We start from the raw sequence: 24,054 nt of genomic DNA on the forward strand, positions 1-24,054 counted from the left end.
ATTGGAACTTGCATTCTGCCAGCAACACATTGGTGAACACAAGGCTTTGCTTTCCATTTGTCATCTTTGATGTAGCCACTGAGTACCATATACAAGGTTGATGGTTCTTTTTATACTCAGGTGAGGTTAATATAATCATTTTTGGTTTCAATCAGCAAATATTGTCAAGTGAAGGAATAATACATGCTTCTGTATAAATTGTGTAGTATTCAGGCCAGTATTAGGACTTGTTTTGACGATGTTTGTTTAAAAATGTATATTTTGCAGGTGCAAAGGACATTAAGTAGGATTAATATGTAGCAAAGATTAGATAAAAAGTTAATCATTTCCTATTTTTAAGTTTTCTGCTTGTTGGAATTCTCTCGACATCACTGTAGTGAAATGTCTGCACAAGGTGCTATATTTGTGTATGTGTATGTTTTCCTCCTGATAAGTGGAAGATGTCAAAAAACTGCACTGATGAGTGGTTCAAGTGAATCTGGCATATTTCATGGTGCAGATCAATATGATTTCTCCATCGTTGTCCCGGGAGGTGGACAGGAATGTTTCTGGCAGTATGCAAACCAAACAGGCTACTTTTACTTCAGTTATGAGGTAGGATCATGCAATGTATTTTCCTCGTCACGTCACTGCTTATAAATAAAATGGAAAGTTGAAAGTAAATTTTAAGAATTCTAGCAACAAATGTTTAAAATGGCTGTAAATATTTCAACATGTTACAATTGAATGATGATTACTTGAATCTATAGTTGTGATTCTTAACTTATATTCTGTAGAAATCATTTTTAACCAATTAACAAATGAGAAATTCTCTGTCTCTGACAGACAAACAGCACTAATACAAAGAAGTTACAACTGCCAGGCCATTTGGCCCAACCAATTTGTGTCAGCATTTATCCTCTACACGAGTAAATATTTGAATCACATTTATCCACCCTATTCTCATATCCCTTCAACCCCTTTTCCTTCATCCACCTATTCAATCTAACCTTGAATGTTGATGGTTTCTACATCAACCACTAATCCTAGAAGTGAATTCCACACCCTCACAACTCTCGTGTGAAGAAGGTTTCTCCTGGCCTCTGTTCTAAATCTCTTACATTTAATCTTGTGTAAGCTCCTCGTTCTTGATCCCTCAACCACTGGAAACAATCGGTTTCTATCTATCCTGTTCCATTCTTTCATTATTGTAAACACTTCTATTATATTGTCCCGTAATCTGTATTGTTCTCACAAAAAAGATCCAATTTTTCAACTCTTGCTTACATATGCCTTAATTGGGATGTGAAGATTTTCCTTTAAATAGTTGACAACCACTCAATTATCATTATGTGAAGAAAAATACAATTCCTCTGGATCTAGACATTGAAATCTTTTTGTCAATTTTCTCACCAAGGGTCTTCACAGTGTACTAAGCATTAGCTCCCTAAGTAAAGTTATGAATGAGAACTAGAAAGAACAAAGAAACTGTCAATAAGCTAATTTGTGAAATGAAAGCACCGAGGTTGGATAAATGATGAACTCAGGATGCAGGATCTCTGGATTTGCATTAAGCATTTAACTGGCAGCCAAATGAATAAGGGTAGTGTGGTAGACCACAAATAATCTGACAAAGAAATTGGACCACTGGATAATGATCAGAAATAGGAACCTTGTCTGATCATTCCCCTCGCTAATCCTTGGCATCTGGGATAACTATATTGTCTCTATAGCCACCCCAGCTGTGATTAGCTAACTCCGCACAGACTGGGATCAAACCTTGACCTTCCTAGTCTTTATAGCTTAGCTACTTACTGACTAAATTTGCTGAGTTATAGGGGAAGCAAGGTTCACCAGATCATAAGATAGATTTAGATGAAGAATACCCTTTAGCTCATTTATCTTTTCAGAATACCAACCTGAATGTCTCCCATTATTGCACCTGACCTTCACATTAAATGAGTACAGTGATCGGTTCTCAATCACCTCCCTGATGTCTGCTTTAAACTTGCCCATCACAATCTTGAATCTATGCTCACTGGTTCTTCTGTCTATGCATATCCAGAAGATTTAAAACAGAGATGAGGAGAAATTTCTTCTCTCAGAGGGTTGTAAATTTGTGGAATTCGCTGCCTCAGAGAGCTGTGGAAGCTGGGACATTGAATAAATTTAAGACAGAAATCGACAGTCTCTTAAACGATAAGGGGATAAGGGGTTATGGGGAGCGGGCAAGGAAGTGGAGCTGAGTCCATGATCAAATCAGCCATGATCTTATTGAATGGCGGAGCAGGCTCGAGGGGCCATATGGCCTACTCCTGTTCCTATTTTTTATGTTCTTATATGATTCTGCAGATATAATTATGTCAGGCTGTTGCTTAACTAGTCTGTGGGACAACTTTTCCAACCTTGGCACCCATCCCCAGATGTTAGTGTGAAAGGCTTTACAGGGTCATCTGGGTTGTGAATGCCTTCCTCGTATCCTGATTCAATGTCTAGGTCGTAGTCAAATGGTCTGTCCAGCTTTATGCCTTACATTCTTTGTGGCAGTTTGATGCCACTGAGTGGCTTGCTAGGCCATTTCAGAGGGCAGTTAAGAGTCAATCACGTTGGTGTGGGTCTGGAGTCACATATAGGTCAGACTAAGTAAAGATGGCAGGTTTTCTTCCCTAAAGGACAGTAGTGAATCAGTTGGATTTTTACAAAAATCCAAAACATTCATGGTGTCTGTTGCTGATTCTAACTTTTTATTTCCAGACATTTGAAAAAAAACTGAATTCAAATTGCCATGGTGGGATTTGAACTCATGTTCTTTATTAGTCCAGGCCTCCATATTATTAGTCTAGTAATATAACCACGGCACTAATAACTTTGTTTCTTTTACCTTTTGCACTTTTTACAAAAATTATTGTACTGGTTTTCCTCAGCATAAGGTAGCATTTTTTGTGCATTGACCTGCAAATAGGTTGATTGTACATGAACTCAGATCCAGCCACTGTTAATGCATAACTGCATATATATTATTTTCAAGATATTAAGGGGAACAGATAAAATAGATAGAGAGAAAGTATGTCCTCTGGTTGGAGTTTCTGGGGGTCATAGTCTAAAAATTAGACCAAACCTTTCAGGAGTGATATTAGGAAACACTTCTACACATAAAAGGTGGTAGAAGTTTGGAACTTCCTTCCACAAACGCCAATTGATGATAGATCAATTGTTAATTTTAAATCTGAGATTAATAGATTTTTGTTAACCAAAGGTGTCAAGGGATATGAGGAAAAGGCAGATATTTGGAGTTAGGTCACAGATCAGCCATGATCTCATTGAATGGTGGAACAGGCTCGAGGGGCTAAATGCCTACTCCTGCTCCTATGTTCCTATGTTATTGAAGGATACTGATGACTCGGGAATGTTATAAGCAGCATTATCTCAATATATAATAGTGCATTTTATATGTTTGGAATATCTCTTTAAAATCTTATTCCAAGGTTCAGTGGGTGATGGGATTACAGAAAGACAGAGCTATCACTGCCACAGTTAATGCACCAAATGGATACTTGATAGATTCATCCAGTGAGGCAAATGGGCAAATCAACTTCAAAACAAATGAAGCAGGTATGTACTGTCATCTTATTTCAAGCAATAATACAAATGAGAAGTTGGCGATTGTGCTGTGTGAAATTTGACCTGTGTAACATTTGTATTATATAACATCATTATACCATCGTTACGTAATGTAGGAATTTGTGAGATTGAATATTCCAGCCTGAGACAGGCTATGATGGTGATCTAGGTACACTTCTCGATGGCCTTCTCAAAATGATTACCAGAGACCTGGGGAAGGAGGGCCCGAACTATCTTATTGGGACTGAGGAGAATTTTTTTTTAAAGAAAAACAAAATAGGAGAGGCAAATTTATATTAGTTCAAAATGACCATTTTCTTACTTTTACAAATTGGGGTCTGTTGTTGATACATTCTCAGACTCAGTGGCATCAGTTGCTCACATAAGCAGTCTGAGCATCTTGCCTTTGTGGGAGCTGTCTCACACTACCCTATATCTATTTGTATGATAGCGTAATTTGGGATTGTAACTTATGAGCAGAACTAGATATTCATGTGTTTCGCATGTGTACTACTTTAATCTCTCAGAAAGTGGACGGAATGAGCACTCGATAAGAAGGGGCTGGATATGAATCAATAAGTGGCTCTATTTTACAGTGAGTGAACATGCAGAGCAATGGTTATGAGCAGATTTACTTGGTTCAATGGGTAGAACTTCTCTTCACATAATAATGCAAATACAGTGAACATGCATTATTGTACTTCTCCACATTAATGGCTCAACTTGCTTGACTTAAACAAACTAATTGCTAACTCCCCTAAATTGCAACTTTCTCATAGTCTTTCAGTACCTGACTGCCTCATAGCATTGTGTTTCAAACAAAACCTAACTCTCTGTGTCTATCCATTGCTGCTCACAGTAAACAGGATCAAAGGCTTTCCAATGGATGTGAGGAGTGTTTTGATTGCCAAGACAAGCTAATGAAGTCTTATTATTCATAATCTGTAAGAAAACATCAAAGTTAGATCATTAGCATTTTAACTACCAGTTCAAAATTTTAGCCACACGTTTTGATTCACTATTGTGTTCCTTTATGACTGGGTTTCAATGAAATTGTCTGTCCTGTATCATCAGTTCAATGTCTTCTATTCTGCAGCATCACTCCTGAATGATGAAGTGCTCGCTTCAATGCTTATGTTAAACAGCATTATATAAATGTTGCTATACATTGAAAATTACTGATGCTAGATATTGTAGCTTTTTTTGATATGCAGCAGAGAAAATCTTTCTCTTGCTCATGCACTCCAGAGCCAGTGGACTTACTTAGATGCCATGATAGGAGATTTAATGTATTAGAGGTATAAGATTTGATTGGTCAAATAGTAATTTATTATCAAACTAAATGTTGGGCACTGAGGATGGCTTCATAGCTTTCCCTTGGATTATACAATGGTTGTAGTTATGGGGAATATTGGGAAGTCCGGACTGATTTACTTTAGAGGACTAAGCATGTCTAGATTATACAGGTAAAAAGGTGCACTTTCAACTTAAATAAAAACAAAAAATGCTGGAAATCTCAATGGGTCAGGCAGCATCTGTGGAGAGAAACCGAGTTAACGTTTCGGGTCGATGACCCTTCGTCAGAACTGGCAAATGTTTGAAATGAATAAATTCTTAAGGAGCACGGAAAGGGGGAGAGCAAGAACAAAAGGGAAGGTTTATGATAGGGGAGAAGACAGGAGAGATTAGAGAGACAAAAGGGATGATGGGCCGACTTGAGATGGTAATAGCAGAAGCTAGAAAAAGATTTGTTTAGATAGGGTGTGAATGGCAGGATAATTCCCAGCTGCCATGGGAAACAAAGAGACGGAAAAAATACATCAGAGCAAAATATTGGCAGAGGTTAAGGTCTGAAATTGTTGAACACGATGTTGAGTCCAGAAGGCTGTAAAATGCCTAAACGAAAGATGAAGCACTTTCAGCTTATCTGTTCTATATTACTGGTGTCAGTGAGATTGATGTGACAACCCTCTACATTATTAGAGAAATGCGACTGTGGTCAAATTATGAGACAGTGTGTCCATCCCCATTGCCTCTAGCTGCACATTATGTTATGTCACTTAATGCTGGGCTGGTCTCCCATCCTCCACCCTCCTTAAACTGTAACTCATCCAAAACTCTGTTGTCCATATCCTACCCTGCATCAAGTTCCATTCACCAATCACCCCTGTCCTCGGTGACTTACATTTGCTCCCAGTCCCTCAACTCAAAATAAAAATTCTTATTCTCATGTTTAAATCCCTTCATGACCTCACCCTTCCTTATCTCTGTAATGTCCTCCAGCTCTACAACTCTCTCTAACTCTCCATTCTTCCAATTCTAGCCTCTTGTGCATCCCCCCTCCATTTGTTCCACCATTGACGGTCATGCCTTTAGCCGCCTAGGCCTCATGTTTTGGATTTCCCACCCTAAACCTGTTTGCCTGTCCACATCTCTCTTCTACTTTAATCCCTCCTTAAAACCTACCTCTTTGAGCACTCTTTTGGTAACTCTCCTAATATCTCCTCCTTTCACTTCACTGCTATTATTTTTCTGATTATTCCTCTGTGAAGCACTTTGGGATAGCTTTCTGTGCTAAAGGTGCCGTATAAATCTAAGTGGCTGTTGTTAATAATACAGAAAATGTTTTAAAATGGTTAAAACAATACAGGTATTATATTTCATGAACTATCATATTTTGATTTTTTTTTTAGGTTTTTATCAACTTTGTTTGAGCAACTTTTTGTCACACTTTGGATCAAAGCAGATCTTTATCAGTTTTGGAGTTTATTATGATGGTTTTGATGAGAAAAAAGAAGCAGAGAATAAAGAAAAGGTTCAACTGAATGACACAGTTTCTGCTATTCGGGTGAGAAACAATGATCAGATTACGATATCCAGCATATTTAGAACAGTTTCACTCTTTCTCCCCTTCAAGGTAGCGAGCTGCTGCTGTGGTCTAATATGCTCTTTTCCCTCACCGATGGATTGAGAATGTAAATTTAATGCTTGGTGGTACAATTGTCTTAAGCAGTAACATTGTGCTAATTAGAACAACTCGAAGATAGCAGGCATTAGATTTGCAAACAAGAAGGGGCATTCGTCATGAATGGGAACTCCAGCACTTTTATGGTGAAAAAGAGCCTTGGAATGCTCATTGTCTAATTTAGCTATTTGAGCCAGTACTTAAATTGGAAATTGGTAGGTTGCATTGAACACTTTTAGGTTGGTTGCACATTTAGCCTTCAGTATCTTATTCCATACGTGTCAACCTAGAAAACTAGCAAAAGTTGACACAGCGTCAAAAAGCTGCCAACTCAAGGATGGCTCTGACATGAAAACAAATAGTTAAGTGGGCTTTGCAACTTTAGATGTACACCACTTGTATTGGTGAAAACAAAAATGTGAGTAAATGAAGGCAGGGTTATTCTCCCTGGAAAAAAACAATTTTTACATTAGAATTATACATTTAGGTTCATTTTAATCATTTTCATACTTCACAATTAATTGATTTTTAACTTAAAAATGGAAAACAAAAGCGGGATTTGGACTTTCTACAAACCTACCAGATTAGTACTTTTCCAAATGTTACCTTATCATCCATTCCGCCACATCCAATCACCCAAACATCCAAGTTTAGAAAAGAACAATACTCCTTCGCACCCAGTTCACAGAGACATTGGCCCGGAATTTGTGATGAGAATAATAGTGAGGCTATCAAAGTTCACTATTATAATGGAAGAAATCTGGCAGCACCTTTTGGCATTCACACATGCACAGTTAAGCACAGAAATACAGAAGTTGCTGTCAGAGATACCCTGCTCCTCCACAGGGTGTGCTGTTGCAGTCCTCGCTGATAGACTCAGCATTGAAATGACTGCAACGTTGTGAACTTGCTGTACTTGCCCACTAGCTCCACACTAAAAATGATTGAAAATGTAGGGCTGGTCAGGCATAAATGAGTTTTTAACGACGTGAGAAGTGATAATTACTGCTGAACAACTTCTCTGGCCCTGAAAAATTAATTTTACAAGTGCAGAGTCTCATTTCCTCAGATTAAAATTAGTGTTGGAGATTTTTAAAAATATGAAAATAATTTTTTTTAATTCTGCCTTTCTCTTTTATCACTCTCTCTTAATCCCATTTGTATTTCCCAATCTTTATTTCACTTTCTGTATCTCATTTAAATCTAATTTATATTTCTTGCTTTATACTTCCTGGTTTGTACTTGGCTTAAGAGCCTCGCTGTTGCTTACTCTGCTCATGCATGTCACAAATGCCCTGCAGAGGGCGCTGCACTGGAAATGCCAGATTAGAGGAATTCTCCGCTGACAGGCTCACAAAATGTCTGTGAGCAGCTTTCAGTCAGGTGAATGGCGAGCGCTGTTCCTTCGCCACTGAGAGCAAAGTCCAGGCCATTATGTTCCTCCAAAACCCCACACTTTCACAGAGACACACTCTTCACCTCTAACCTTCACCCTCCCTCCCAGTTCATACTGGCACTCATCTCTATTCTTCCTCAATTCAACCTGGTATTCTTCTCCCTTCCAACCCAGTTAAACTGGTACTGTGCTTTCACTCCTCATCCAAGTTGGTATTCTTCATATTAACTTGAAACTCCACACTTATGCATAAGTTACCAGCTTATGAGGCCGCTGAAACAATTATATCAATGTGAAATGCTGATGGTTGGCATATATTAAACATCAGCAACACCAGATGGCGGTAATAGAGCAGAATTCTGTTACTAAACATATGTTGACATGTACCACTAGTATGAACATGGAAGCAAAGCTTTCTGAACCAAATTATTTAATAGATTAAAGCCTGTGGTGCCTTACCAAAATAAACAGTTTAAAACCTGAGAAACTGGAAACATATTTATACCCTGTAGCTGCTGTTAGTACAAAAACTTACTTAAGAAATGAATCAGAGAAAATCTCTTTCTCTTTCAGTAAAAAAGGGATATCAATAACATCATGTCTGCTGCATTACACTGATTGAGAAATGTGGCAGCTAAGTTGCACACAACAAGATCCCAACAACAGCAGAATTTATTTTGGTGATGTTGATTGAAGGAAGGATGTTAGTACCATAGCAGCTCTCTACTTTTCTTTGATTAGTGCAATGATTCTTTAAGTATCCACCAGAACCATTGTAGAAACTTTGGTTAAATGTTTCTTCCTCAGCACAGCACCTCCAACAATATAGTAGTCTCTTGTACTTTGGTGTAAGCCTTGGTTATGCGCTCAAGTCCTGAAAACTCAACACCTCCTGCTTTACAGATAGGAGTACTACTAACTGGGCCAAGCTGATCCTTTAAAAGAATATTTATGGCATATTTTTGCTCATGGTGTAGAGCCACTGTTTACATCACCTCTGAGATCGAGTCAAGGTGGCAGTCTGGATGCCATTATAAAGTATCAAATTGGCTTCAACATAAAACAAAGCATTGGCTCATTGGATATAATCCAGTGCACATTGCATTGCATTAGAGTTACTAATTAGACTGATTTAGTGCAACTCTGACCATTTGGCTCCATAGGCAAGGTGCCAAAGATATGTCCTGTCCACAAAGAAACAGGATAATTCCAATCCGGCCAATTCCTGCCCATCAGCCTACTCTCAATCATCAGCAAAGTGATGGAAGGGGTCATCAACAATGCTATCAGGTGGCACTTACTCACCAATAACATGCTCACCAATTCTCAGTTTGGAATCTGCCAGGACCACTCGGCTCCAGACCTCATTGTAGCCTTGTTCCAAATATGGACAAACAGCTGTATTTCAGAGGTGAGGTGAGAGTGACTGCCCTTGACATCAAGGCAGCATTTGACCGAGTGTGGCATCCAGCAGCCATAGTAAAATTGAAGTCAATGGAAATCAGGGTGAGGACACTCCATTGGCTGGTCATACATAAGAAGATAAGAAATAGGAGCAGGAATAGGCTATTCAGTCCCTCGAGCCTGCTCCGCCATTCAATAAGATCATGGCTGATCTTCTACCTCAACTCCACTTTCCTGCACTATCCCCATATCCCTTGATTCCATTAATATCCAAAAATCTATCGCTCTCTGTCTTGAATATACTCAATGACTGAGCATCCACAGCCCTCTGGGGTAGAGAATTCCAAAGATTCACCACCCTCTGAGTGAAGAAATTTCTCCTCATCTCAGTCCTAAATGGCCGACCCTTATTCTGGGACTGTGACCTCTAGTCCCAGCCAGGGGAAACATCATCCCGGTCATATCCTGTAAGAATTTTGTATGTTTAAATGATATCACCTCTCATTCTTCTAAACTCCAGAGAATATAGGCCTCGTCTACTCAATCTCTCCTCATAGGACAACTGCCCATCCCAGGAATCAGTCTGGTGAACCTTTGTTGCGCTCCCTCTATGGCAAATATATCCTTCCTTATCCACCCTTTCCTTTAACGACTGTCTACCACCTGTGTGACTGTAATTCCCATATTGGACTGTTCACTCATCTAAGAACTCACTTTTAGAGTGGAAGCAAGTCTTCCTCAATTTCAAGGGACTGCCAATAATGAAGATGATCTTTCCTGAGGTAAGGAGACCAAAACTGTACACAATACTCCATGTGTAGTCTCACAAGGGCCCTATATAATTGCAGTAAGACATCTTTACTCATACTCAAATCCTCTTGTAATAAAGGCCAATGTACCATTTGCTTTTTTAATTGCTTGCTGTACCTGCATGTTAGCTTTCAGTGATTTGTGTACAAGGACACTCAGGTCCCTCTGAACACCAACATTTCCCAATCTCTCACCATTTCAAAAATACTCTGCTTTTCTATTCTTCCTACCAAAGTGGATAACTTCACATTTCTCCACATTATATTCCATTTGTCATGTTCTTGCCCACTCACTTAACCTGTCTATATCCCCTTGAAGCCTCTTTGCATCGTCCTCACAATTTACATTGCCACCTAGCTTTGTATTTGCAAAAAACTTGGATATATTAACGTTTGGTCCCTGTTATGTATCTTACATTATTATATATAACTGTATCCTAACATGCTCTACATGACTGTAATAAGATATGACCTGTAACCACCAGCATACCTTACCACCAGGGGTGCACTTGTAAGAGACAGGTATATAAGGACAGGTCTCAGGCAAGTGCAGCATTCCAGAGCTGTGAAATAAAGGTGCAGGTCCAGAGTGATCTTGACTTCACTACATGCCTCGTGTGAATCTGTACTGAGGGGACAGGACTTTACAGTGGCGACGAGTTACGGGATTACAGAATCCACAGAATGGTGAACAACGGATCAGATGAAAAGTATAATGCGGGAGACAATTGGGAGGACTTTATAGAAAGGCTCCAGCAAAGCTTTGTAACCAAAGACTGGTTAGGCGACAATAAGGCAGACAAGAGAAGAGCCCATCTCTTGACCAGCTGTGGCTCAAAAACATACGCTTTAATGAAGGATTTGTTGGTACCCGAGAAACCAACAAGCAAGTCGTTTGAAGAATTGAGCACACTGGTAAGAGACCACCTGAAGCCAGCGAGCAGCCTACACATGGCCAGACACAGGTTCTACAACTACAGACGCCGTGTGGGCCAGAGCATACCTGACTTCGTGGCGGAACTTCGGAGGTTGGCTAATTTATGTGAGTTCTCCGATGAACTGAGGAGAGAAATGCTGAAAGACTTTTTCATTGAAGGAATAGGCCACGTAGGCATATTCGGAAAGCTCATAGAGACCAAGAACCTGACCTTAGAGGCAGCAGCACTGGTTGCACAGACATTCTTGGTAGGGGCAGAAGAAACATAGAAACATAGAAACATAGAAAATAGGTGCAGGAGCAGGCCATTCAGCCCTTCTAGCCTGCACCGCCATTCAATGAGTTCATGGCTGAACATGAAACTTCAGTACCCCCTTCCTGTTTTCTCGCCATACCCCTTGATCCCCCAAGTAGTAAGGACTTCATCTAACTCCCTTTTGAATATATTTAGTGAATTGGCCTCAACTACTTTCTGTGGTAGAGAATTCCACAGGTTCACCACTCTCTGGGTGAAGAAGTTTCTCCTCATCTCGGTCCTAAATGGCTTACCCCTTATCCTTAGACTGTGACCCCTGGTTCTGGACTTCCCCAACATTGGGAACATTCTTCCTGCATCTAACCTGTCTAAACCCGTCAGAATTTTAAACGTTTCTATGAGGTCCCCTCTCATTCTTCTGAACTCCAGTGAATACAAGTCCAGTTGATCCAGTCTTTCTTGATAGGTCAGTCCCACCATCCCGGGAATCAGTCTGGTGAATCTTCGCTGCACTCCCTCAATAGCAAGAATGTCCTTTCTCAAGTTAGGAGACTAAAACTGTACACAATACTCCAGGTGTGGCCTCACCAAGGCCCTGTACAACTGTAGCAACACCTCCCTGCCCCTGTACTCAAATCCCCTCGCTATGAAGGCCAACATGCCATTTGCTTTCTTAACCGCCTGCTGTACCTTCAATGACTGATGTACCATGACACCCAGGTCTCGTTGCACCTTCCCTTTTCCTAATCTGTCACCATTCAGATAATAGTCTGTCTCTCTGTTTTTACCACCAAAGTGGATAACCTCACATTTATCCACATTATACTTCATCTGCCATTCATTTGCCCACTCACCTAACCTATCCAAGTCACTCTGCAGCCTCATAGCATCCTCCTTGCAGCTCACACTGCCACCCAACTTAGTGTCATCCGCAAATTTGGAGATACTACATTTAATCCCCTTGTCTAAATCATTAATGTACAATGTAAACAGCTGGGGCCCCAGCACAGAACCTTGCGGTACCCCACTAGTCACTGCCTGCCATTCTGAAAAGTACCCATTTACTCCTACTCTTTGCTTCCTGTCTGACGAGGTTGATTTACAATGCAGGTACGACAATTAACGAAATATTGGAAAAAGAAGTTCACAGCACTAAACAAGCTGCTACCCCCACATACAGACAAAACCGGGAGAACAGGCTCTCGACAGCAGGCAGAAGCCATCAAGGGTCACAGGAACGGCCGTTCACACTCATCAACCCACAATGCGAGCAATCAACAACAAACTGAGAGAAGCTCAAGAGAGATCAGCCAGACGCAGCTCATTCTTTGGGAACACTTTGAACAATAGAACAGGTCTGTGCTGGAGATGTGGGGGTGGGCACTCATCAAGGGGATGTCGATTTCAGCAAGCTGTTTGCAGAAATTGTGAATATACAGGGCATTTGGCCCGCATGTGCAAAAAAACGGCAGCTCGGCTGGTATACGAATCGCATGGGTCGGAAAGCGGACCAGAAGATGGTGGGGACAGTACCCGGGACACCGATGTACAGCGGGTCAACACGATCAATGGCCGCTGCTCCTACAACAGGACGCCTCCGATAATGATGAGGGTCCTACTCAACGGGATATCTGTCAACATGGAGCTGGATACGGGAGCGAGTCAATCTCTCATGGGCGCTCAACAATTTGAACAACTGTGGCCGCATAAAAGAGACAGACCAAAACTCACAAGGGTCGACACCAAACTAAGGACCTATACCAAAGAAATCGTACCAGTCCTCGGCAGCGCCATGCTCTCTGTCACACACAAAGGGACAGTGAACCGACTTCCCCTGTGGATTGTCCCCGGAGATCCCCCAGCATTGCCGGGGAGAGCTGGCTGGCAAAACTAAACTGGAAATGGGATGATGTCCATGCCATGTCATTAGAGGAACGGACCTCTGCTCAACAGTTATAAAGCGATTTGAACATCTCTTTCAGCCAGGTGTGGGCACTTTCAAAGGGGCCAAAGTCAAAATCTACATCACACAGGATGCTAGACCGGTCCATCACAAGGCCAGAGCTGTACCCTATGTGATGAGGGAAAAGATTGAACACGAACTAGACAGGCTTCTGCGGGAAGGCATTATATCACCTGTGGAATTTAGCAACTGAGCAAGTCCCATCATCCCAGTCATGAAGCCTGATGGATCCGTACGAATCTGTGTGGACTACAAATCTACCATAAACAGAGTCTCCCTACAGGACCAGTACCCGCTGCCCAGAGCGGAGGACTTATTTGCCACATTGGCTGGAGGTAAACTTTTCTCAAAATTAGACCTCACATCTGCGTATATTACGCAAGAATTGACCGAGGAATCCAAGCTACTCACCACCATCAACACACATCGAGGCCTTTTCATGTACAATTGATGCCCATTCGGCATCAGGTCGGCAGCTGCCATATTCCAGTGCAACATGGGGAGTCTACTCAAGTCCATCCCGGGGACGGTTTCAAGACGACATACTTATCATGGGCAGGGACACCGACTCTAATCTCCGTAATTTGGAGGAAGTACTAAAGCGGTTGGATCGGGTAGGCCTACGAGTCAAGAAATCCAAGTACCTGTTTCTCGCACCCGAGGTTGAATTTTTGGGCGGAAGGATTGCCGCTGATGGAATCCGCCCAACAGAGTCCAAAACAGAAGCAATTCGCCTGGCACCTAGGCCCCGGAATGTCTCAGAACTGCGTCCCTTTCTCGGGCTACTCAATTACTTTGGGAACTTTATGCAGAACTTAAGCACGCTGCTGGAGCCTCTCCACATGCTACTCAAGAAGGGGTGCGATTGGTTTTGGGGGGACGCCCAGGAACGTGCCTTCAATAAGGCACGCAACCTTCTGTGTTCCAACAATGTTTTGACTTTCTTTGACCCAGGTAAAAAGCTAGTTCTCACATGCGATGCATCAGCGTATGGGGTCGGGTGCGTTTTGCAATATGTCAATAGTGCGGGCAAATTACAACCCATAGCTTATGCCTCCAGGTCACTTTCGCGGGCGGAGCGCGGGTACGGAATGGTAGAGAAGGAGGCGCTCGCGTGCGTGTATGGTGTCAAAAAGATGCACCAATACCTTTTCGGGGCCAAGTTCGCGTTAGAAACCGACCACAAGCCCCTCACGTCCCTCCTATCCGAGAGCAAGGCAATAAATGCCAATGCCTCAGTGCGAATTCAACGGTGGGCACTCATGCTGGCGTCCTACGACTATACCATAAGGCACAGACCAGGCACAGACAACTGTGCCGATGCGCTCAGCAGGCTACCCCTGGCAACCACGGAAGGGTCTGACGAACAGGACTGTGAGATTGTCATGGCAATCAATGTCTTTGAGTCCACAGGTTTGCCCATGACGGCTCGCCAAATCAGAGCCTGGACGGCCAGCGACCCCACGTTATCCTTAGTAAAAAGATGTGTCCTAACCGATGACTGGGCAGAGGCTCGCGATGCCTGCCCCGAGGAATTAAAACCCTTTCACAGGCGCATGCATGAGCTATCACTACAAGCAGACTGCCTGATGTGGGGCAGCCGAGTAGTCATGCCTCTGCGAGGCAGAGAGGCATTTGTCCGGGATCTCCTCCGCGAGCACCCGGGGATCGTTCTCATGAAGGCCATAGCCAGATCCCATGTCTGGTGGCCTGGTATTGACGCGGACTTGGAGCTCTGCGTCCGAAGGTGCACCATTTGTGCCCAACTCAGCAATGCCCCCAGGGAGGCTCCACTGAGCCCCTGGCCCTGGCCTACCAAACCGTGGTCGCGGGTGCACGTAGACTATGCGGGCCCATTCATGGGCAAAATGTTCCTCGTAGTTGTAGATGCATTTTCAAAGTGGATCGAATGCACCATTTTAAACTCGAGCACAACCTCCACCACTGTGGAGAGCCTCGCAACCATGTTTGCAACGCACGGAATCCCTGACATATTGGTCAGTGACAATGGTCCGTGCTTCACCAGCGCAGAATTCCAAGACTTTATAATTGACCACGGCATAAATCACGTCAAGACGGCACCGTTCAAGCCGGCCTCCAACGGCCAGGCGGAGAGAGCAGTGCAAATCATTAAACAAGGCATGCTTAAAATCCAAGGTCCCATGCTGCAGGGTCGCCTGTCGCGACTGCTGCTGGCATACAGATCTCGTCCACACTCACTGACTGGATCCCCCCCGCGCAACTGTTGATGAAAAGGACTTTAAAAACAAGGCTCTCATTAATCCTCCCAGACATGCACGAAATAGTTGAGGCAAAGCGCCGTAAGCTGACTGAGTACCATGACAGAAATTCGAGGGGGAGATGGAATGAGATAGGGGACAAAGTGTTTGTACTAAACTATGGCAGGGGTCCCAAACGGCTTGCAGGGACAGTAACGGGCAAGGAAGGAAACAGGCTACCGGTAGTACAAATGGACAATGGCAAAACCTGCCGGAGGCATGTAGACCAAGTCAAAAGCAGATTTACCAACAACACTGCGGAACCAGAGGCAGACTACAAAGTGGAACTCGCACCACACCTGGTGGACAGACAGAGGGAACAACCTGAGGAAAGGGCAATCCCAACAGACAGCCCAGGCGAGTCAACAACAATCACACCAATCGAAACAGACAGCCCAGGCGAGATACCAGCAACCACACCCAAAGAAAAACAGACACCAAGGCAAACAACTGAACCACAACTCAGACACTCCACGCGAGAGCGTAGACCACCTGAGAGACTGAACCTATAAAGACAATAAGACCTTGGGGGAGGGTGATGTCATGTATCTTACATTATTATATATAACTGTATCCTAACATGCTATACATGACTGTAATAAGATATGACCTGTAACCACCAGCATACCTTACCACCAGGGGTGCACTTGCAAGAGACAGGTATATAAGGACAGGTCTCAGGCAAGTGCAGCATTCCAGAGCTGTGAAATAAAGGTGCAGGTCCAGAGTGATCTTGACTTCACTACATGCCTCGTGTGAATCTGTACCGAGGGGACAGGACTTTACAGTCCCCTCATCTAAATCATTGATATAGATTGTGAATAGCTGAGGCCCAAGCACTGATCCTTGCGGTACTCCACTAGTTACTGTCTGCCAAACCGAAAATGACCCGTTTATTACTACTCTCTGTTTTCTGACCGTTAACCAATCCTCACTCCATGCTACTATATTACCCCCAATCCCATGAGCCCTAATTTTGTTTAATAACCTCTTGTGCGGTACCTTATCGAATGCCTTCTGCAAATCCAAATACACCACATCCACTGGTTTCCCCTTATCTATTCTGTTAGTTACAACCTCCACAAACTCTGTGGTAAACATAATTTCCCTTTCATAAATCCATGCTGACTCTGCCCAATCCTATTATTATTTTCTAAGTGCCCTGTTACCACATCCTTAAGAAAAGATTCTAGCATTTTCCCTACTATATGATATGTCGTTACTACACAGTATAAATGCACACGAGGCCCATGCTTGAGAGAAGGTCAGTCTGTGACCTGTCCTTTATTCCTTAGCACTCAAGTGATGAAGGTGGGTGGAGCTTCCCCTTTTATACCTGAAGGTCCAGGTTAGGAGTGTCTCCCACCTAGTGGTCAGTGTTCTCACGGTGTACAACTTAGGTCAGTTTATACATGGGTTACAATGCTGGTTGAATACATGACATCACCTCCCCCTCCAAAGTCTTATTGGGATCACAGGTTGAGTCTCTCTGGTGGTTTACGCTCCCTTGTAAAGCGCCTGAGTTGGGGCTCCTGTTGTTGGGCGCTGGCCTGAGTGTCTGCTGTTTGCAGTGCCTCAGACCTGTCTGGACTGCCCACAGTGACTGGGCTCTCCTCCCTTTGGTTCCAGTGTTCGGTCACCTGTGGTGGAGTGAACTCTATATCGTGTTCTTCCTCTGCTTCTTCTATGGGGTTGCTGAACCTCCTTTTTGTTTGATCCACATATTTGCGGCAGATTTGTCCATTGGTAAGTTTAACTACCAGAATCCTATTTCCCTCTTTGGCAACCACAGTGCCTGCGAGCCATTTGGGCCCTGCAGCGTAGTTGAGGACAAAAACAGGATCATTTACATCAATACATCGCGCCCTCGCATTCCTGTCATGGTAGTGATATTGTGACTGGCGCCTGCTCTCGACAATTTCTTTCATGGTGGGGTGTATAAGGGATAATCAGGTTTTGAGCGTCCTTTTCATTAGTAGCTCTGCGGGTGGAACCCCTATGAGCGAGTGCGGTCGGGATTTATAGGCCAACAGGAGGCGTGATAAGCGGGTTTGTAGGGAACCCCCTTGGAATCTGAGCATCATCTGTTTGATTATCTGCACTGCTCGTTCTGCCTGGCCGTTTGAGGCCGGCTTGAACGGTGCCGTTCTAACATGGTTAATTCCATTGCCTGCCATGAAGTCCTGGAATTCAGTGCTTGTGAAGCACGGGCCATTGTCGCTGACCAAGATGTCCGGTAGACCGTGGGCGGCGAACATTGCCTGTAGACTTTCTACCGTGGCAGAGGATGTGCTTGAATTTAAAATGTCACACTCGATCCATTTGGAGTAGTCGTCTACTACAACCAAAAACATTTTCCCCATGAAAGGACCTGCGTAGTCCACATGGATGCGTGACCAAGGCTTGGCGGGCCATGGCCAGGGGCTAAGGGGGGCTTCCCTGGGCGCATGGCCCAGCTGGGCACACGTGTTGCACCTGCGAACACAAAGTTCCAGATCTGCGTCTATCCCTGGCCACCAAACGTGTGACCTGGCAATTGCCTTCATCGTGACAATGCCCGGGTGCCCATTGTGGAGTTCTCTGATGGACACCTCTCTGCCCATCTGGGGCATGACTACGCGGTTTCCCCACAGTAGGCAATTGGCCTGAATCGAGAGTTCATCCTTGCGCCTGTGAAATGGTTTAAATTTCTCAGGGCATGCCCTGTACGTGGCTGCCCAGTCCCCATTCAGGACACATTTCTTGACTAGAGACAATAGCGGGTCTCTATTTGTCCAGACTTTAATCTGACGGGCTGTCACGGGTGAGCCTTCGCTTCCGAAAGCTTCAACAGCCATGACCATCTCAGCACCATGCTCGGTAGCCCCCTCAGTGGTGGTTAGTGGGAGCCTGCTGAGTGCATCGGCGCAGTTTTCGGTGCCCGGTCTGTGCCGAATTGTGTAGTCATAGGCAGCTAACGTGAGTGCCCACCTCTGTATGCGGGCCGATGCGTTTGCATTTATGGCCTTGTTGTCGGCCAAAAGGGATGTTAGGGGTTTGTGATCTGTCTCCAGCTCAAATTTCCTGCCAAACAGGTACTGGTGCATTTCTTTACCGCATATACACATGCGAGCGCCTCCTTTTCTACCATCCCGTAGCCCCTTTCTGCCTGGGACAGACTTCTGGAGGCATAAGCTACCGGCTGTAACTGACCCTTGGCATTGACATGCTGCAACACACACCCGACACCATAGGACGATGCATCGCACGTTAACACAAGTTTCTTACATGGGTCATATAGCGTTAACAGATTGTTGGAACATAACAAATTGCGTGCTCTATTAAAAGCCCATTCCTGGCTGTCCCCCCAGACCCATTCGCAACCTTTGCGTAGGAGCACGTCTAGCGGCTCTAGCAGCGTGCTCAATTTGGGAAGAAAGTTACCAAAATAGTTCAGGAGCCACAGGAACGAACGCAGCTCCGTCGTGTTATGGGGTCTGGGTGCTCTCTGGATCGCTTCCGTCTTGGACGCAGTAGGGCTGATCCCGTCTGCTGCTACCCTCATCCCCAGGAATTCTACCTCTGGAGCTAGGAAGACGCACTTCGCCTTTTTCAGTCGCAGACCTACCCGGTCCAGTCTGCGTAGCACCTCCTCCAGGTTGTGGAGGTGTTCTTCAGTATCGTAACCCGTAATGAGGATGTCGTCCTGAAAAACCACCATCCCTGGAATCGATTTGAGGAGGCTTTCCATATTTCGTTGGAGGATCGCGGCGGCCGAGCGAATCCCGAACGGACATCTGTTGTATTCAAAAAAACCCTTGTGTGTCGTGATGGTGGTCAGCTTCTTCGACTCACTCGCCAGCTCCTGGGTCATGTAAGCTGAGGTCAGGTCCAATTTTGAAAAAAGTTTGCCACCGGATAGCGTCGCAAAAAGGTCCTCCGCTCTCGATAGCGGGTACTGGTCTTGGAGTGACACCCGATTGATGGTGGCCTTGTAATCGCCACATATCCTGACCGACCCATCCGCCTTAAGCACCGGCACAATCGGGCTCGCCCAGTCACTGAATTCGACTGGCGAGATGATGCCTTCCCTCAACAGGCGGTCCAATTCGCCTTCTATCTTTTCCCGCATCACGTACGGCACCACTCTGGCCTTGTGGTGTACTGGTCTGGCGTCCGGGTTTATGTGAATCACTACCTTGGCCCCCATGAAAGTGCCAATGGCGGGTTGAAATAATGAGTCAAATTTGTCCAGGACCTGTGAGCATGATACTCGCTCCACAGAGGAAATTGCATTGACATCGCCCCATTTCCAGTTCATGACAGCAAGCCAACTCCTCCCTAGTAGTGCGGGACCGTCCCCTGGGACAATCCAGAGTGGCAATCTGTTCTCCGAATGTTTGTGGGTCACGACTACCGTGGCGCTGCCTAGCACCGGAATGATCTGCTTTGTGTAAGTCCGTAGCTGTGCGTCAATCAGCAATAATTTTGGCCTCCTGGCCTTGGATGCCCACAACTTTTCGAACTGTTTGATACCCATCAGGGACTGGCTGGCACCCGTGTCTAACTCCATTGATACTGGGATGCCATTGAGGAGCACTTTCATCATTATCGGTGGCGTCCTGGTGTATGAACTGTATACGTGCTCCACATGAACTCACTGAACTTCAGCTTCCAGCGATTTCCCCCAGTGTCCATTTCTGCAATTTCTGCAATTTCTGCAGGTATTTTGCTCATCTCTGCAAACTCTGGCTGAATGTATGCCTCCACGCCTCCAGCATGAATAGCGGTTTGAAACAAAAGGTCCCTTGCCAGTCGATCAGCCCTGACTGCCCCTGTTATTGTCCTTGAGTGCACCATTAACAGGTGTTGATGGCCCCATTACTGGCCGCATTGTCCCTTGCAATGGCGTGAATCGCTGTTCAGCTTGCCATTGTCTCTGTTGAACTCCCCCTCTGGGTTCGACTACATGTTGGGGCATGCCTGACTGTCCTTGTCTGCCTGGAGAACTGTGTGCTGCTTTAACAATGTTGAATCACTGTCCCAACCATTCCTTAACACAGTACCTCTCGTCTGTTCTGCTAGTGACCATGCTCGCGTGGTTTAAATCCCAGTTTCTTGTCGCCATTGATACGTCCTTACTACACAGTATAAATGCACACGAGGCCCATGCTTGAGAGAAGGTCAGTCTGTGACCTGTCCTTTATTCCTTTGCACTCAAGTGATGAAGGTGGGTGGAGCTTCCCCTTTTATACCTGAAGGTCCAGGTTAGGAGTATCTCCCACCTAGTGGTCAGTGTTCTCACGGTGTACAACTTAGGTCAGTTTATACATGGGTTACAATGCTGGTTGAATACATGACACTATAGATGTCAGGCTAACTGGTCTGTAGTTCCCCTCCTTTCTTAAGTAGCAGGGTTACATTTGCTACCTTCCAATTCCAATACCTAGCACAAAGGAAGATGGTTTTGGTTGTTGGAGACCAATCATCTCAGCCCCAGGACATCTCTGCAGGAGTTCCTCAGGGCAGTGTCGTAGGCCAATCCATCTCCAGCTGCTTCATCAATGACCATTCCCCCACCATAAGGTCAGAAGTGGGGTTGTTAGCTGATGATTGCACAGTGTTCAGTTCCATTTGCAACTCCTGAGATAATGAAGCAGTCCGTATCCGCATGCAGCAAGAGCTGGACAGCATTCAGGCTTGGGCTGATAAGTGGCAAGTAACATTCACTTCACATAAGTATCAGGAAATGACCATCTCCAACAAGAGAGAGTCTTAGCACCTCCCCTTGACATTCAACAGCATTACCATTGTTGAATCCCCCACCATTAATATCCTGGGGGTCACTCTTGACCAGAAACGTAACTAGTCCAGCCACATAAATACTGTGGTTATAAGAGGCTGGGTATTCTGTGGCTAGTGTCTCACCTCCTGACACCACAAAGCCTTTCCACCAACTACAAGGCACAAGTCAGGAGCTTGATGGAATATTCTCTACTTGCCTGGATGAATGCAGCTCCAACAACACTCAAGAAGCTCGACACCATCTAAGACAAAGTAGCACGCTTAATCGGCACCCCATCCACCACCTTAAACATTCACTCCCTCCACCATCGGTGCACCTGTGGCTGCAGTGTGTACCAATTACAAGATGCACTGCAGCAACTTGCCAAGGCTTCTTCGGCAGCACCTCCCAAACCCGCGGCCTCTACCACCTAGCAGGACAAGGGCAGCAGGTTCATGGGAATACCACTACCTGCAAGTTTCCCTCCAAGTCACACACCATCCTGACTTGGAAATATATTGCCGTTCCTTCAACTCGCTCCCTAACAGCACTGTGGGAGTACCTTCACCACAAGAACTCCAGTGGTTCAAGAAGGCAGCTCACAACCACCTGCTCAAGGGCAATTAGTGATGGGCAATAAATGCTGGCCTTGCCGTGATGCCCACAACCCACGAATGAATAAAAGAAAACTGATGTATGCATGGCCAGTGTGGGTTCAGCTTCTTCCAAATCTCAAAGATCCACATCAGATGGGCAAGCATGGAGCACACATTTGCTCATGCATTGCTACTACAATTTTCTCCCCTTCTCTCCTGAAGGTCTTGATTTTCAGCAGAAACACAGCAGTCCTGTCATACCCATTCTTCATCTGTGAGCCCAGGCACCAACTGTTCATAAGCTATTTTCGAGTGAAGGGTTCACAGTTGAGCCTGAACCCATTGTCATATAACACATAGACATACTTTCTAGTCGGGGCCTCTAGATAGCAAACAAATTTCCCCCCCCCCGCCCCCATTCCCACCACGGGGATGTCTCAGCTGTTGCCTGCCTGAGACCAGCTAACTCAGCACAGACCAGGAACCAAGATGATGGTTTCTAACATATTTGAGTCTTTATCTAGTGTGTGTGTGCATGTCTGCCACATACACGCGCATGATTTTATGTTACACATTATTTTAATTTTCATGTAGGTCTTCCTATTCATTGTGTCAATTATCATTTTTAAATATTATGAGGGAGAAATTCATTATCGCCCCATTTGTGGGCGGTAACTTTTGAAAAGTTATTAAAGCACTAATGCTTTCCAGCTTTCAAAAAATTGGCTTTAGTGCTCCAGGAAGGAAGTGGAGCGCTAAATCAAGCGTTCCACTTCCTTCTTGGAGCGCTAAAGGGCGCAGGCCGGGCCGAGCCCTCAGCAGCGCTGCACACTGGGCCGTGCAGCGATGCCGTGTTCAAAGAGCCCTTCCCTCACTTAAAGGAAGCGGCCATCGCTACAGGTTCTGCAATTTAAAAATCACCTACCTGGACCACCAAGGTCACGGCGATACTGCGCGATCAGCCCAGTACGAACCCGCGAAGAAAACAGCATCAACAAAGGTAAATTATTTTTTTACTTACCTCGGCCATCTTGCCTTTAATCATCGCCCCGGTAACGGCCAGCCGCCCAATCCATGCCTCCTGCAGATGCTGGTGTTTTCACCCGGCGCTGCTGCAGGGACGAAAATGAATTTCGGGTCCGGGGCGATGCGTACGGCAATGACGTCATGATCTCCGGGCGCAGGGTATCGGGTCGCAACGCAGTAGCGCCGACGCTGAACTCCCACCCAATATGGCGGGAGTTGATATCAACGCCACACCCGGTCGCAAAGGCCCCCGGGGACGTTAACGGGAGGCGCAGATATATCCAATTTCTCCCCCGATATCTTGTGCCTAATTTTAAATTTCTCTTTTTTCCTCTCTCACAGGATACTACTATCAAAGTGCAAATGTATGTCTTCCATATGTGGAGATTCTACAACTTTGCCAGGATGCACAAAGGAGCTGATTACTTCATTGTACTCGCAAACAACAACTATGTGAATTGGTGGTCATTTGCCCAAAGTGTAGTCATTGTTTTATCTAGTGTTTTACAACTTTACTTTCTGAAGCGCCTGTTTGTTGTGAGAGTCACCACTGCAAATGAAAAACCCAGATGTTAGGAAGTTACATTCAAGGAATGTAATGGTGTTAATATGATTGGATTATTAAAAATATTTACAAACAGTTTTTAATCAAGCTTTATCCTTTCACCTGGGGGGTGTAGTGTCTCTGCACCTTGTTACAAATTCACACGAGGCATGGACATATCAGACACGGTCACTCTGTGACCTTCACTTTATTTCCAGGAGTGAAGAGTGCTGATCCTGGGTGGGATCTCCCCTTTTATACCTGGAAGCCCAGGTGAGGAGCTCACTCCCTGTGGTCAGGGTGTGCATTTCAAGGGTACAGGTACAGTATGCATGAGTTACAGTTACATACTTATAGTCATTGCAAGATGGTGAAATACATGACATCACCTCCCCCCTTAGGTCTTTTAGTTTCAGAGGTTAAGTCTATCGGGTGGTCGGCGCTCTCTCGTGGAGTGCCGCAGTTGTGGCTCTGGTGGCTGAGCCTCAGCAGGCGTCTCTGTCACTTGAGGGGTT

General features: G+C 44.8%; 1 protein-coding gene across 1 annotated transcript; it reads left to right on the top strand.

Annotated features, from left to right (window-relative positions):
* The first annotated feature begins 381 nt into the window (after window positions 1-381).
* On the top strand, window positions 382-23,571 carry tmed6 (transmembrane p24 trafficking protein 6). Its single transcript, XM_070896861.1, has 4 exons — window positions 382-594; window positions 3,465-3,591; window positions 6,294-6,448; window positions 23,338-23,571. The coding sequence occupies exons 1-4, from the start codon at window positions 382-384 to the stop codon at window positions 23,569-23,571; spliced, it is 729 nt and encodes a 242-aa protein (XP_070752962.1).
* Window positions 23,572-24,054: the final 483 nt, after the last annotated feature.

This window comes from Pristiophorus japonicus, chromosome 13 (genome assembly GCF_044704955.1).
Source record: "Pristiophorus japonicus isolate sPriJap1 chromosome 13, sPriJap1.hap1, whole genome shotgun sequence".
NCBI lineage: Eukaryota > Metazoa > Chordata > Chondrichthyes > Pristiophoridae > Pristiophorus > Pristiophorus japonicus.

Bases quoted from the DNA above. Each gene is read 5' to 3' on its own strand.
- tmed6 (XM_070896861.1), top strand. From the start codon at position 382: ATGTCTGCACAAGGTGCTATATTTGTGTATGTGTATGTTTTCCTCCTG. The intron at 595-3,464 runs GTAGGATCATGC...TCTTATTCCAAG, and splicing joins ACTTTTACTTCAGTTATGAG to GTTCAGTGGGTGATGGGATT. The intron at 6,449-23,337 runs GTGAGAAACAAT...CCTCTCTCACAG, and splicing joins ACACAGTTTCTGCTATTCGG to GATACTACTATCAAAGTGCA.